Raw genomic sequence first — 15,961 nt, forward strand, 5'->3', positions numbered from 1 at the left:
ATGTAGTGAAGGCGACTTCACTGAACAACTGGACACGGCTGCAGTGTTTTGGCCATCGTTTGCACTCTGCTATTGGTGAGTAGCTTTGTCATTTTAATATTCGTTATCAATGGTTCCTATGGTTATTTTATTAGCCAGTAATTGGGAGGTAATATATTATAATGATTTATGGAAGCAGCTTTACACACTGACATGGCTGTGTGTGTGTGTGTGTGTGTGTTAACTGTATTTGTTTCTCTCTCTGTGTGTGTGTGTGTGTGTGTGTGTGTGCGCGTGTGTGTGTTAACTGTATTTGTTTCTCTGTGTGTGTGTGTGTGTGTGTGTGTGTGTGTTAACGGCTTGTTTCTCTCTCTCTCTGTGTGTGTGTGTGTTCTGGTTTTTTTATCTGTGTGTTTTTCTCTGTGTGTGTGTGTGTGTGTGTGTGTTTTCTGTGTGTGTGTGTTTATTATCAGTTATTGACACTGTCTGGCATTGTTTTTCTGAAGGTGCTGCAGGAAAAGATAAAAGAGTGGAGAGGGCTGTAGGTGTGTGCAAGAAAGTGGTATCTGCCTTTTCTTACTTGTGGAAAAAAAAGAGTGCACTCTCTAAAGCCCAGGAACGTCTCCATCTCCATCAGCTGGTCACAGAGTCCCTAACCAGGTGGGGCTCAAGGCAAAAGATGGTGGCAAGGGTCCTAGAGCAACAAAAGGCCATCACTGAAGTTCTGTCTTCTGACAAAAACAACAGGCACCTGATCCCAACGTGGCAGGATATTGACGTCCTTGAGTCAATGCATGCAGCCTTAACTCCTCTCCTGGAGTTCACAGACTCCCTTTCTGGGGAGTCATATGTGACGGTCTCGTACGTGAAGCCTGTGCTCCACCTTTTCCGCTCCAGTTTGCTGAAAGTTAATGAGGGGGACACTCAACTCACAAAAGACCTAAAGACAAAAATAATGGCATATCTCGATGAGAAATATGCTGACCCTGACACAGATGATCTCCTTGACATGGCTACCTTCGTGGACCCTAGGTTTAAAGGCCAATACATCAGACCAGAGAAGGTAGGGGCCATTCGAATCAGAGCTGTGTCTGAGATCATGGATGCAGACCAGGGCCAATCACAGGCAGGGCCTTCTGAGGGAGCAGCAGACCAAGGTGCAGAAGGAGAAGCTGTCAGTGAACCACCTCTGCCACTGGGCGTGAAAAAGCAACGCAAGTCATTGTGGAGCTTTTTCAAAAAACAGTGCCAAGAAGAGGATGCTTTGCCTCTCACTGAAAAACAAAAAGTGGAGAGTGAGCTGGAAAGGTACCTTATGTGCCCTGATGCAGACAGTGAGTCAAACCCTCTGGACTGGTGGAGGCTACATGAACACAACTTTCCCAGAATTTCTCAGCTGGCGAAAAAGTACTTGTGCATCCCAGCCACCAGCACCCCGTCAGAAAGAATTTTTAGTACTGGGGGTAATATTGTTACATGCACAAGGGCAGCTTTAGACCCAGAGAAGGTCAACCAACTGGTGTTCCTAGCACAAAACCTGGACTGAAAATATACTTGAATAGTTTAACTTCAAGTATGATTAGAGTAAGAATAACTTGAAGAGTTACATGTTCATATTTCTGCAGGTTTTATATTTCAAACAATGTTACTGTACTGTATCAGGTTTGTTTTTTGTTACAGATGTTCCTCAGTCTACCTCAGTTTTATTTGTTTACAAAACACTGCACATATTTTAAAACACTTTATTCACCAGAAGGTGAACAGCTAGTGAACTTCCTAGCATTAAACTTGCACTAAATTCTCAGGTTTTTCTATGTTTATATTTAACACTTTGCAGTGCACTATTTTATTACACTTTATTAAGCATTTCTTAATTTTCTTTCATTTTGCACTTTAAATGTTAAGAGATAATTGTTAAGTGTTCATTGTGACTTTAGACTTATGTTTACATTTTAATTATTTGAGTTTGGTTGTGTTGACATTTCTTAACTTGAAGAGATTATGATCAGAGGAAGTTTGTTTAAAATAAAAATGTTTAAACGTACAATATTTTTCTCCTGGTCCTTATTTTAAATGGGTCATAAAAATATCAATAATTATCGATATCGATCAATATGAAACACTGATATCGTGATATGGTTTTCAGCCATATCGCCCAGCCCTACAACAGGTGCACTGGAGAGGCAACACCTAGACAACAGCCAAAAAGGGAATGGTTTGGCAGGTGGTGGCCACAGAGAAATGCTCTGTCCTTATCCTTCCTGACTGATTCTTCTTTAGTTTTGTGTTCTGCTATTCTTTTTGTGTGTATTCACTACTGGCAGCATGAGGCGGTACCTGCTGCCCATTCAGGTTGCACAGGTAGTCCAGCTCCTCCAGGATGGCACATCTATAAGTGCCGTCACAAGAAGGTTTGCCGTGTCTCCCAGTACTGTCTCAAAAGCATAGAGGAGATACCAGGATACAGACCATTACACAAGGAGAACTGGACAGGGTTGTAGAAGGACATGGACCAGTATCTGCTCCTTTGTGTGAGGAGGACAGGAGGAGCACTGCCAGAGCCTTACAAAATGACCTCCAGCGGGCTACTGGTGTGCGTGTTTCTGACCAAACTGTCAGAAACGGACTCCATGAGGGTGGCAAGAGGGTCCGACATCCTCTAGTGGGATCTGTGCTCACAGCCCAGCACCATGCAGCTCGATTGGCATTCACCAGAGAACATTAGAATTGGCAGGTCTACCATTGGTGCCCTGTTCTCTTCACAGATGACAGCAGGTTCACACTGAGCATGTGACAGACGTGGAAGAGTCTGGAGACACTGTGGTGAATGTTATGCTGCCTGCAACATCATCCAGCATGACTGGTTTAGAGGTGGGTCAGTGATGGTCACGAGAGGCATATACTTGGAGGGTCGCATAGAACCTCCACGTGATAGCCAACAGTACCCTGACTGCTGTTATGTACCGGGAAGAAATCCTCAGACTATGCTGGTGCTGTGGGCCCTGGGTTCCTTCTGGTGTAGGACATTGCCCAGCCTCATGTGGTCAGAGTGTGTAGGCAGTTCCTGGATGAGGAAGGCATTGATGCCATTGACTGGCCTCACATTCCCCAGACCCGAATCCAACTGATGCCCTGATCCATGTCTGGGAGGAGATCCCCCAGGACACCATCCACCGTCTCATCAGGAGCATGCCCAGACGTTGTTGGGAGTGCATACAGGCACGTGGGGGCCATACACACTACTGAGTCACATTAAGAGTTGCTGTGATTAAATTCACACACATTGGAACAGCCAGTGATTTCAATTGTTTACTTTGATTTTTGGTGAGTTTGAATCCAGCCCTCAATCAGTTGGTGATTTTGGTTTCCATTGATTGTTGTTAGTTCATTTTGTTCTCAACAAATTACACAATGTACAGTAAACATATTGATCTTTAATATATTTCCTTCATTGAGACCCAATGTGTGATTCAAGTGTTCCCTTTTTTTGAGCAGTGTAGTTAGAATACTAGTAATTTTACTAAGCACATAATCCTTTTAGTTAATGACAGGATTATGTATTTTCTGTGAAATGTGAAAGTGGAAACAGGCAAGTCATATGCAAGAAATAAACAGTCACATCAATCCAATTTCATTTTGTCGAGCCCTTTTTACATCAGAAGTTATTATATGTAAAATACATTCATGTTCAGCTTTTGTAGTGAAATCTATTAAAAGGATGAGACACTTGCAAATTACCTTCATGTTAAAACGAATAGGACATGGCTGTGCAAGCTAGCAAAGTGATAGCACTAGCAGGCATCTAACTGCAGTCAGCTAAAAACCAACCAAAGCCAGCTAACGGGAACTAGTTAACAGTGCAACAACTGCAAAGTTCCTAAACACAGTTACAAAATACAATTACATAAATCCTTGGGATATTGCCAGGAGTGATGTTTTAGAAAACAAATGCATTTTTTCAAAGGAATACAGTATGACACAGCATTTTACATTCGATACAATGGGTTTACTGTCTAGTTCATAAGTTATAAAATTACAATGCTTGTCCAACCCTCTACATACAAAACAACAGACAAGTTACCAAACAGAATCAACATTTCCAGTGTACTTCTGTACTTCAAGGACCTAGAAAATAAGAAAGAATGACTTTTCCATCAAGAGTTATGAGAACGCGCAAGTGTTTGGATCAGTCCCAACGCAACATGGCCACGGCTCTCTGCCCCCTACTGGCCAAAGATAGAAAGTGTCCCTCAATGATGCAACCTTTGAGAACAGACATTTTCAATATATGCAATTTATCCCCATTACAAAGAAACAATACATAACCCCAAACGCAACCATGCATTTTGTCTGCGTCACACCCATTTGAAGATGCAAGTAGCCAGTGCTATACTAGACAATATATATGAATGCTGTTAAACTATCATTATCTAGACCAACTTTATTAATAATGGTTACCATACTGTAATCCCCCCCGTCTCAGTTCCAAGGTGTTACGCTGCTATATTATTGTGCTGGGGGATATGAGGAAGGCACTACTAACTTTTCTCAGTCTCCTCCAGTTTTACATTTTAGGAGGAGATGAGGTCCTGTTCCACACCTGCGGATTACCTGGTTTGGGGGGGCCCGTTGCTGTCCCTGTCCTTGTCCACCTGGTCATACTTCTGACCTAGTCTAAAATCAAATAGACTCTGGATTTAGCCCAGAGAAATGTATTTATTATTCCAATTGGACTCTTAATATCTCACCCAGCACAGCCAGAAGAGGACTGGTCACCCCTCTGAGCCTGGGTCCTCTCTAGGTTTCTTCCTAAAATTCGACCTTCTTAGGGAGTTTTTCCTAGCCACTGAAATTCAACAATTTGATTGATCTCTGGGGGTGTGAAGTTTCGTAAAAAGTCCTTGTTGGGTTTGCAGTTTTGCTAGCAACGCATCAGACTCCCACGCGCGCTCTTCATCAGACAAATTTCTGTATTTATCCTCATGCTTGGTCGTGTAGTGGCGATTCAAATTATAATCCATTAACACAGCGACCTGTGTACCACAGATTAGGCAAACGGCTTTACCTTTAATTTCTGTAAAGAAATATTTGGCAGTCCATGTCTTGTTGAAAGCACGGCATTCGTTATCAACTTTTATTTTCTTAGCGTGAGCCGACATATTGAGGGTAACCTGGCTACCGTCACTTGTCACTGTTCACCTTCAATCTCAGCTCACGCACGCATATACGTCCATTCATCAGTAATACAAACGTAACGCTTTTCAAAATAACATTTCCAAAGGCCGAAAACCAAAAACCAAAACACTGAAAGAAAAGATTGTGTCAATTATTCGGTGGCCGAGTTTTCGGTACATCTCTATAACTTATGATTGGCCTTACGTGGGCCGGACAGGGACATACAAAGGGCCGGATGTGGCCCGCTGGCCGTAGTTTGCACAGGTCTGTGCTAGATGGTCTGTAAATAGGCCCCAGGTTCAAAAATAGCGAACTTATCCTTTAACTATTGATACTATTTCAACCACTTTATTCATTTTCCTTGGTTTACCATATCATCTGCCATAGCAAATCACCTGTGCTTTCTTTCTTCTTCTCAATGTACCCAACAGGAGAATTTAACACACCTAATAATTTTACTATGTTTCTCACTGATTTATTTTAATGTATCTGCCTTATGTTTGCCAGCTTGACATGTTAGGTCTCATGTTGTCAGACAACATACTCTAAACATACTCTAAATGCAAATACAAAGCATAGAATCAAGACAAGACCTTGACAAATTTGTTGTTTATGTACTAACAACACAAACAAACACACCTGTCAATTAAGAAATATATATTAGGTTGATTGTCCAAATATTTTCGTTACCTTACAATTGGGGGACTATGTACAAAGTATATCTTTTTTTCTAAATGGTTCAAACAATATGGATGAAAACACCCTCAAAATAAAGGCAGCCTGCACTTTAAACCTAGTCATTGAATCATTTCATATTCAAAGTACAGACATTCTATGGAGAAATATTCAGTCACTCTTCAAATACATAGTTTCTAGTTCACTGTATGCCTAACATTAATAGTAGAAATCTGTAATTATATTTGCTGCCATGCTGCAGCATAATGGCAATAGGCCCCTCTGGGTTTTGTGGTTATGAAATCTTAACTCACAGCCTTCATTCCTGATTGTCTGTATCTTCTTTAATAATAAAAAAAAAGAACCTAAAAGGATGCCTTTGCTGTTCCTGTAGCAGAACCCTTTCTTGGTTTCCAGGGAGAATTTGGCATCCAGGTCAATTATGGATACTACATAGGATCCCAATGGGTTCTATTATGAACCAAAAGATACCATGGAACCATAAAAAATCTCCCTGGAAAAAGTTTTGCAATAGGGAAAGCTGAATAACCCTTTTTATGTAACACCATAACAACTGTTCCATAACAACCGCTTTGGCACTATTTTAATATTTCATAGGTTTTGTTGAAACTGGTTTTGGTTTTATTATGTACCCTATGAGACACAGAATATCACATGCACCGAGATGGAGGAAATTAAACATTGGAGGAGAACAATACTCAGAGGAAATCTAGAATAGCCAACGGAAATTAGAGCTGCTAACTGTAAATTAACGACGGTGAGAGCAGACAATTATTTAAAACAACGGGAAATTTGATTTAAATTATGGATCAGAACCAATCAATTTTTTTCTATTCTAATCAAATTAAACTTAATTTCTAGTCCGTATTATTTTATGTATGTAGCTATACACATGCGGGTGTGTGTGTGTGTTGTCATTTTATTATATAGCTGATCTTTGTGTTCAATGTGTTCTCTTCTGTGTCCTTTAATGATATTTAATATTGGAGATATCAGCAGTAAGTCATACTTGTAATACAGTACTGCATTACAAAGTCAGTACTTGACAGCTCTACTAGAAAAAGCATTTAAAGTGTGAGACTGAACTGTAAAATCCCTGATAAACTTTGCTCAGATGTTGTTGGTAGCTGAATAAACATGATGCAAAAGTCTGAATAAACATATTCAGACTTTATTTCTTAAACAATATTTCTTAATAAATCTATGAAATGTGGAGTACGCCTGATCTGGCTTTCTTAAGTAATTGTTACACACAGAGCATGTGCATTGCTCCAAAGAATTCATTCTTACAGTAGATATAGTTTATTGTTATTGTGGATATCAACATCTCACTGGCCGCCATTTATAATGTCCTAATGCGGTCAGTCTAACCAATTGGTCTCTATACAATCCTCAGATTGTGGCTTTCTGAGAGACCACAAGCGACCTTGTGTTCACTGAAGAGCTTGGCCAGGGCCTCCATGTAGAGCAAATGATAGTGGTCAACGTCCTCCTGGGTGGGGGAAGGCCGCTTTGGCACTGCGATAGGACTTCCGACAACCGTTGTGACAGGGCAGTGGTAAGGCATCCAGAACCAGCGTTCACCCACAAACAGGCAGGGGGCAAAGCCCATGGCCTTCTTGAAGAGCTGCTGCAACCTCTGGCTCACACTGCCCTCCGGGAAGATCACCTGGCGGAATATGTTGTTCTCCCCGTACGAGTAGACAGGAACCAGGTCAGCCCCAGACTCCAGGGCCATCCGGACGAAGCCTTTCCTCTGCTTCATGACCACGGTGTTGACCCCAGGCAGACTCAGCAGGGACTCGGCAGCGCCCCCAATCACAATAACAACCGCGTTGCCTTTCCCGCTTTTAGACAGGAGATGCTCCAGACTGGGCTTGCTGACTGGACAACAACCTGTGGCCATTGCATATTCCCTGTAGAGGGGGATCTTGAACAGGCCGCCCAGAGTGCAGAGATAAGAGCACACTCCGGGGAAGAGGTCCTTAAAGCCACAGGCCTCAGTGCTAAAAGAGATAAATGCTCCGATACTCAGGACTCCGTGAGGGTGACAGCCTAAAATGTAGTTCTTGTTAGGATTCAACTCTGCCGTCTTCACCAACTTCATTGGGAAGTAGTCCCGTACGTGCTCCCAAACTGTCCAGTTTCTCACAAATGCACTCCTCCTCCCCCCTCTTTCAGGTGTTTGCCAGTCTGTCAACTGCCAAATTAGGTAGAGAACAGGCAGCAGCCACAGAGAAGTAAACATAAGATACCCCATCAAGCCAATACAAACCGGGCCCAAGAGGAGGAAGCTCCAAATCCATTTGAGAACACAGATATTCTCTAGGAAATCCTTCCACTGAGTCTTTTCCTGTCTCATCCCTGTAGCCTTTTCTGCAGCTCTCCACAAGTTAGTCTCAGAGCGACTCGGTGAACAAGCACAACTGCCTGGCAACCACTAGCAACTTGCATGGACGTACTTTGATCACAGTTCGTGAGACTGCAGAGATAACGATCACTCCCACTACTCTGATTCTTTGAAAGTGATTGCTTTGTAAGTGTGCCAAAGATAAACATGACAGAGTCCATTACCTCAAATTAGTTAAAGGACAAGTTAATAGTAGCTATGTCATAGGACAAGTGTAATAATTAACTCAAAACTACTGTATTTTATGGTATTTCTTTCACTTTCATTTTTTTCAAGTCTGAAAACCATGTCTGTCAGTTACAATGTTTTAATTCCAATTATACTCAAGCGTGGACGTGCATTCAAAATCTAACTGGAAATATCCTTGAGATGCAGTGCGTTTGTTTGAAAGGCTCCACAGAACCAGGAGAAATTAGAGTAAAGGCTGACTCTGGTTGGTTTGAATGCACTTGGGAGCACATTTGGGGGCAGGAAAGTGGGGATTTTTACATCCATTATAACCATAGCAACCTGGTAACTTAACATCTTGGGCTGAAAGGTCAACGGCAACAGACACACGAAGCAAGCTGGTGAAAAACAAGGTGTTCAACAAAGCTAAGATCGGAAAACAGATCAATCGACCATTAAACTTATCTGACTGGAAAGAGAAGGAAAAACTAGAGTCAACGGGATTCTGACTTACTACAGGAGAGTCCGGCTCTATTTGGCACTGCTAGAGACTGCCTTTATTAAATGTTGCTATGGAGATGGATGCATTACGCTAATCCCCTATCCATCCCCTGTGTTTCAGAAGGAGGACGGCATATCTACACAAATCTCATCCAAACTAATAACAGACAAAAACCTTTTTAGTAATTTCTGCCCCAAATACATTCTTTCCTTTGGGCATGCGCACACAAATCACCGGACTGTGCCATTTAAGTGTGTCAGTAAAAATCTTAGTTGTCTCCACACTCATTATGGTATCACCCTCCCCCCATTCCAATCCCACACCCCAGTCAAAACACTGCTACCATTGCATTTATTTGGCACAAAAAGAAATGAAACAGAAGTACTATTACTTATATATACATAGAGAAAATCTAATCTGTATTGTCAATTACATAAAATTGCTTCAGAGATAAATGCGCTGTAGGTTTAATCTGGTGATATGGGCTAATATAATCAAAATGCTGTGTCCCTCTGAACCTGATAAGAGTGGCCCCATTGCGACCCTCAGCTAGGCAGATACTGTAGCAGCGCCTGTCAGTGTGATAAACGTGACTGTCCCAAACAATAAAACCGGGGGTATCTGTGTGCGTACACACGTAAGTCATGCTACAGACATGACACCATGGCCTGATAGCAACTCATTTTCGGTGAATGATGCGTCTTGCCATAGACATCTGGCATTTGCTAAATTACTGATTGGCCAGATTGAAGCGCTTTAACAAACAACTGAAGATGAATACTTTGCAAGTTCCCAGCTCTCATGGGTTTGATGTAACAGGGAATTTAAAACATAAGCTACTCCTCTGGGCCTGAATTACTAATCTGTGTTAAACCTGATTTGACGGATGTAAAAGGTCAAGGTCAAAGGTAGCAATATTTGTCAGATTAATACCATTAAAAATGTGGGCGTGGTCTGGCATATACAGTACAGGCCAAAAGTTTGGACACACCTTCTCATTCAATGCGTTTTCTTTATTTTCATGACTATTTACATTGTAGATTCTCACTGAAGGCATTATAACTATGAATGAACACTTAACAAAAAAAGTGTGAAATAACTGAAAACATGTCTTATATTTTAGATTCCTCAAATTAGCCACCCTTTGCTTTTTTGATAGCGCTGCAAACCCTTGGTGTTCTCTCAATGAGCTTCATGAGGTAGTCATCTGAAATGGTTTTCACTTCACAGTTGTGCCTTGTCAGGGATAATTAGTGGACTTTTTCCCTTATTAATGGGGTTGGGACCATCAGTTGTGTTGTGCAGAAGTCAGGTTGATACACAGCTGACAACTGTTAGAATTCATATTATGGCAAGAACCAATCAGATAAGTAAAGAGAAACGAGTGGCCATCATTACTTTAACAAATGAAGGTCAGTCAGTCTGGAAAGCTTTGAATGTGTCCCCAAGTGCAGTCGCAAAAACAATCAAGCGCTACAACGAAACTGGCTCACATGAGGACCGCCCCAGGAAAGGAAGACCAAGAGTCACCTCTGCTGCTGAGGATAAGTTCATCCGAGTCACCAGCCTCAGAAATTGCAGGTTAACAGCAGCTCAGATTAGAGACCAGCTGAAGGAGACTGCGCAAATCAGGCCTTCATGGTCAAGTAGCTGCTAGGAAACCACTGCTAAGGAGAGGTAACAAGCAGAAGAGATTTGTTTGGGCCAAGAAACACAAGGAATGGACATTAGACCAGTGGAAATCTGTGCTTTGGTTTGATGAGTCTAAATTTGAGATCTTTGGTTCCAACCGCCGCGACTTTGTGCGACGCAGAAAAGGTGAACGGATAGATTCTACATGCCTGATTCCCACCGTTAAGCATGGAGGAGGAGGTGTGATGGTGTGGGGGTGCTTTGCTGGTGACACTGTTGGGGATTCAAAATTGAAGGCATACTGAACCAGCATGGCTACCACAGCATCCTGCAGCGACATGCCATCCCATCCGGTTTGCGTTTAGTTGGACCATCATTTATTTTTCAACAGGACAATGACCCCAAACACACCTCCAGGCTGTGTAAGGGCTATTTGACCAAGGAGAGTGATGGAGTGCGGCGCCAGATGACCTGGCCTCCACAGTCACCGGACCTGAACCCAATCGAGATGGTTTGGGGTGAGCTGGACCGCAGAGTGAAGGCAAAAGGGCCAACAAGTGCAAAGCATCTCTGGGAACTCCTTCAAGACTGTTGGAAAACCATTTCAGGTGACAACCTCGTGAAGCTCATCAAGAGAATGCCAAGAGTGTGCAAAGCAGTAATCAGAGCAAAGGGTGGCTACTTTGAAGAAACTAGAATATAAGACATGTTTTCAGTTATTTGACACTTCTTTGTTAAGTACATAATTCCACGTGTTCATTCATAGTTTTGATGCTTTCAGTGAAAATCTACAATGTAAATAGTCATGAAAATAAAGGAAACGCATTGAATGAGAAGGTGTGTTCAAACTTTTGGCCTGTACTGTACACTGCTCAAAAAAATTTAGGGAACACAATCTTTACAGTATAACACCTAGTCAATAAAACTTCAGGGGTATCAATCTGTCCAGTTAGGAAGCAAAAGCGATTGTCAATCAATGTCACCTGTTTTGGTGCAAATGAAAGTAACAACAGGTGCACTGGAGAGGCAGCAGCAAGACAACCCCCAAAAGGGAATGGTTTTGCAGGTGGTGGCTACAGAGAATTGCTTTCCACTTATCCTTCCTGACTGATTCTTCTCTAGTTCTGCGTTTTGCTACTGTCCTTGTCACTACTGGTAGCATGAGGCGGTACCTGAAGCCCATTCAGGTTGCACAGGTGGTCCAGCTCCTCCAGGATGGCACATCAATAAATGCCATCGCAAGAAGGTTGGCTGTGTCTCCCAGTACAATCTCAAGAGCATGAAGGAGACACCAGGAGATGGGCCGTTACATGAGGAGAGCTGGACAGGGTTGTAGCAGGAATGGTATCTGCTCCTTTGTGCGAAGAGGATCAGGAGGAGAACTGCCAGAGCCCAACAAAATGACCTCCACCAGGCTATTGGTGTACATAATTCTGACCAAACAGACTCCATGAGGGTGGAATGAGGGCTCAAAGTCCTCTAGTGGGACCTATGCTCGCAGCCCAACACCGTGCAGCTCGATTGGCATTCACCAGAGAACACCATAATGGGCAGGTCCGCCATTGGTGCCCCGTTCCCTTCGCAGATGAGAGCAGGTTCACACTGAGCACATGTAACAGACATGAAAGTCTGGAGACGCCATGGTGAACGATATGCTGCCTACAACATTATCCAGGATGACCAGTTTGGCAGTGGGTCAGTGATGGTCTGGGGAGGCACATACTGGAAGGGTTGCACATACCTCCAAGTGCTAGCCAATGGTACCCTGACTGTACAAGGATGAAATCCTCAGACCGATCGTCAGACCTTATGCTGGTGCAGTGGGCCCTGGGTTCCTCCTGGTTCAGGACAATGGCCTGCCTCATATGGCCAGAGTGTGCAGTTCCTGGATGAGGAAGGCATTGGTGCCACTGTCTGGCCCTCACATTCCCCAGACCTGAATCCAATCAAGAATCTCTGGGACGTTATATATAGGTGCATCCGACGCGTAGTATCACAGACTGTCCAGGTGCTCACTGATGCCCTCATCCAGGTCTGGGAGGAGATCCTCCAGGACACCATCCACCGTCTCATCAGGAGCATGCCCAGATGTTGTCGGAGTACATACAGGCATGTGGGGGCCATACACACTACTGAGTCACATTATGAGTTGCTGTGATGAAATAAACCCAAGTTGGAAAAGCCTGTGATTTCAATTGTTTACTTAGATTTTTGGTGAGTTTGAATCCAGCCCTCAAACGGTTGATGATTTTGGTTTCCATTGATGGTTGTTTTGTTCTCAACATTTTGTTCTCAATGGGGGTGAAGACATTTATTGTTGCTTTGTTTTATTTGAACGTATGAACATGTTCAGAAATCTTGCCCTAATGGCCATGTATTCTTACTGTCTCCACCCAGACTCACCACACCTCTCCAGGTTTCTGCCATTCTAGGAAGTATTTCCTAGTCACTGTTGCAGTCAAAGTTTGGACACACCTAGTCATTCAAGGGTATATCTTTATGTTTTGTATTTTCCAAACTGTAAAATAAAGTGAATACATAATAACTATGAAATAACATAAAATACCATTCAAGTGTTTGGGGCCAATTAGAAATACCCTTGTTTTCCATGAAAACATATATCAAATGAGTCTGAATTGGAAATATAGCAAACTGAATAGAAAAAAGTTTAGAAGTATTGTTATTTTATTAAAATAAGTCCTACAAACTTTGCTTTTGTCAAAGAGTCCTCTATTTGCAACAATTACAGCCTTTGGCATTCTAGTTGTCAGATTGTTGAGGTAATCTAAAGAGATTTCATCCCATGCTTGCTAAGGCGCATCCCACAACATCTCAAAAGAGCTGAGATCCGATGACTATGTTGGTCACTCCATTATAGACAGAATAGCATCTGACTGCTTCTTCCTTAAATAGTTCTTGTATAGTTTGGAGTTCTGCATTGGGTCATTGTCCTGTTGTAGGACATTCACAGGGACGCATAGAGTTGCAAAATGGCATGATAGCCTTCCTTCTTCAATATCCCTTTTACCCTGTACAAATGTGTCAAACTCTCCTCCAGCATCATTTTATTTGGTCTGTGTCTGAAAAAGAATGTTCTTATTTGCGATTCAAACAGCTCAAACATAGATTGTCTGTACATTTTTCCAATCTTCCCTAACAGTGGCTGTGTTTTTGCCCATATTAATATTTTCTTTTTATTGGCCAGTCTGAGATAAGGTTTTTTCTTTGCAACTTGGCCTAGAAGGCCAGCATCCTGGAGTTACGTCTTCATTGTGGATGTTGAGACTGGTGTTTTGCAAGTACTATTTAATTAAACGGCCAGGACCTGTGACCTGTGAATAGCCTGTATAGACCCCAATTTATTTGTCCTCTTGCTCAGTTGTGCACCGGGGCCACCCACTCCTCTTTCTATTCTGGTTGGAACCAGTTTGCGTAGTGAAGGGAGTAGTACACAACATTGTACAAGATCTTCAGTTTCTTGGCAATTTCTCATATGGAATTGCCTTCATTTCTCAGAACAAGAACAAACTGACAAGTTTCAGAAGGAAGTTATTTGTTTCTGGACATTTTGAGCCTGTAAACGAACCCCCAATTGCTGATGCTCCAAATACTCAACTAGTCTAAAGAAGGCAAGTTATATTTTAGAATTTAGTCTAAAGGCCAGTTTTAAAGTTCTTGAACTTTGACTGACTGACTATAATGTCTTAAAGTAATGATGGACGGTTGTTTCTCTTCGCTTATTAGAGCGGTTCTTGTCATAATATGGACTACTAAAGTAAAACAAAATGATGGTCTTCTGTATACCAACCCTACAATAGCAGAACACAACTGATTGGCTCAAACGCATTTAGGAAAGAAATTCCATAAATTAACTTGTGAAAAAGCCTGATAATTCAAATGCATTCTAGGCGACACAAGTCCATATGTGTTATTTCATGATGTTTTACCTATTACTTTGCAATAGCAAAGTGGAAAATAGCAAAACTAAAGAAATACCCTTGAATGAGTAGGTGTGGCCAAACGTTTGACTGTTACTGTACATCTGACTCAGAGCTCATCTGATATCTCAGATGTACACCTTTCTGTCTTTTCCTGCTTGTTCTCTCCATCCTTCGTCCCTTGCGTTGAGCTTGGGGTTGGACTCTGAGGAAATTAATCTCAGCCCTATATTATACCTTGGTTTCTCCAACTGTCTAGCCCATCCACCTAACCCCTCTCCTGTTTTCCCCTCTCCTCCTTTATCAAGCCAGCCTGCAGGGTAAATACACTGACCGTTATCCCTGTTTGCTTGTCCTATTGATCGGCTCCCATCCATGCATCAGCTGTCCACACCAATCATGTCTCACAGGGAGATGTAACATAGGCACATTGGTTCTCAAATCTCCCTGCAAGCACCCCCCAGGCATTCCACAAATGTGTTGTTGCCCTAAAGCAGCATAACTGAATGATTAATCAAGGGTTTCATGATAAATAGACAATTTGAATTGTGTACTCACTCAATGGAGAAATGTTTGACTAACACTTCTCCTCGTGAATACACACACACAGCCAATGCTAACATGGAAAGAAACAAACATGCAGACAGATAATGATGTTCATAGTGTATGAAACCTGAATCAAGTGAACTGAAAGCCTGCCATGTTGAAATGTTTTATGTTTAATTGTGACTACTGAAACTAAAATGACAACTGGCAAAGAAATTAAAGCAAGAGAACCGGCATCATGAATGCAGCGCCTATGTACATAATGGTTTTACTCAGTGGTTACACTACCCCTTGTAATGGATATGTCAACGTGACTCACAGTATGCTACGCAGCAACAGACCCTTACATTCTGAGGACTGCTGGTCAGAAAAAAATATGATGGATGCAAGCAAATGTCCTCACCGCCCAAACACATCAAAACAACATAAAATGTTCCAATTAGATAATTAGCACAGTGTCACAACATGATCCCCACAATAATCCTAATTATTTATTAGGCTATTTTTTTGCTGATGTTAGTATGATGCGGCCCATTCAAGAATAGCTGCTACACTGTTTCGCTTTGGGGCAACAGGGCTCAGTATAGTTAGATTGATTTAAATAGTACAAGTGCCTACTAGTTATGAGGATTACAATGCATATTTAAAATACTGTTTCTGGTCATTACTTCCATACTGGTAACATTGGTTGCTGTTCTATTTTGTGGAACTCCACCCCAAAGGGGGAGCTCTGCTCCAATTGGTTCACCTTTACCGCACTAGGGCAGTCAGCGTGAGAATTTAAATGTACGCACTCAGTGTCAGCCAATGAGTGCAGCAGTGTATACAGTAGGGAGAACAAATATTTGATACACTGCCGATGTTGCAGGTTTTCCCACTTCCAAAGCATGTAGAGGTCTGTAATTTCAATCATAG

General features: G+C 42.2%; 2 protein-coding genes across 7 annotated transcripts in view; both read right to left on the reverse strand.

The window, feature by feature from the left end:
• Positions 1-15,961, reverse strand: part of LOC105005600 (syntaxin-1A) — a 152,362-nt gene that overhangs the window by 65,757 nt on the left and 70,644 nt on the right. The gene's annotated exons all lie outside the window — the stretch shown is intronic.
• LOC105020927 (diacylglycerol O-acyltransferase 2-like) lies at positions 7,170-8,212 on the reverse strand. The gene has a single exon (XM_034291627.1). The coding sequence runs from the start codon at positions 8,210-8,212 to the stop codon at positions 7,232-7,234; it is 981 nt and encodes a 326-aa protein (XP_034147518.1). The 3' UTR covers positions 7,170-7,231.

Source organism: Esox lucius, chromosome 1 (genome assembly GCF_011004845.1).
Source record: "Esox lucius isolate fEsoLuc1 chromosome 1, fEsoLuc1.pri, whole genome shotgun sequence".
In the NCBI taxonomy this organism is placed as follows: domain Eukaryota; kingdom Metazoa; phylum Chordata; class Actinopteri; order Esociformes; family Esocidae; genus Esox; species Esox lucius.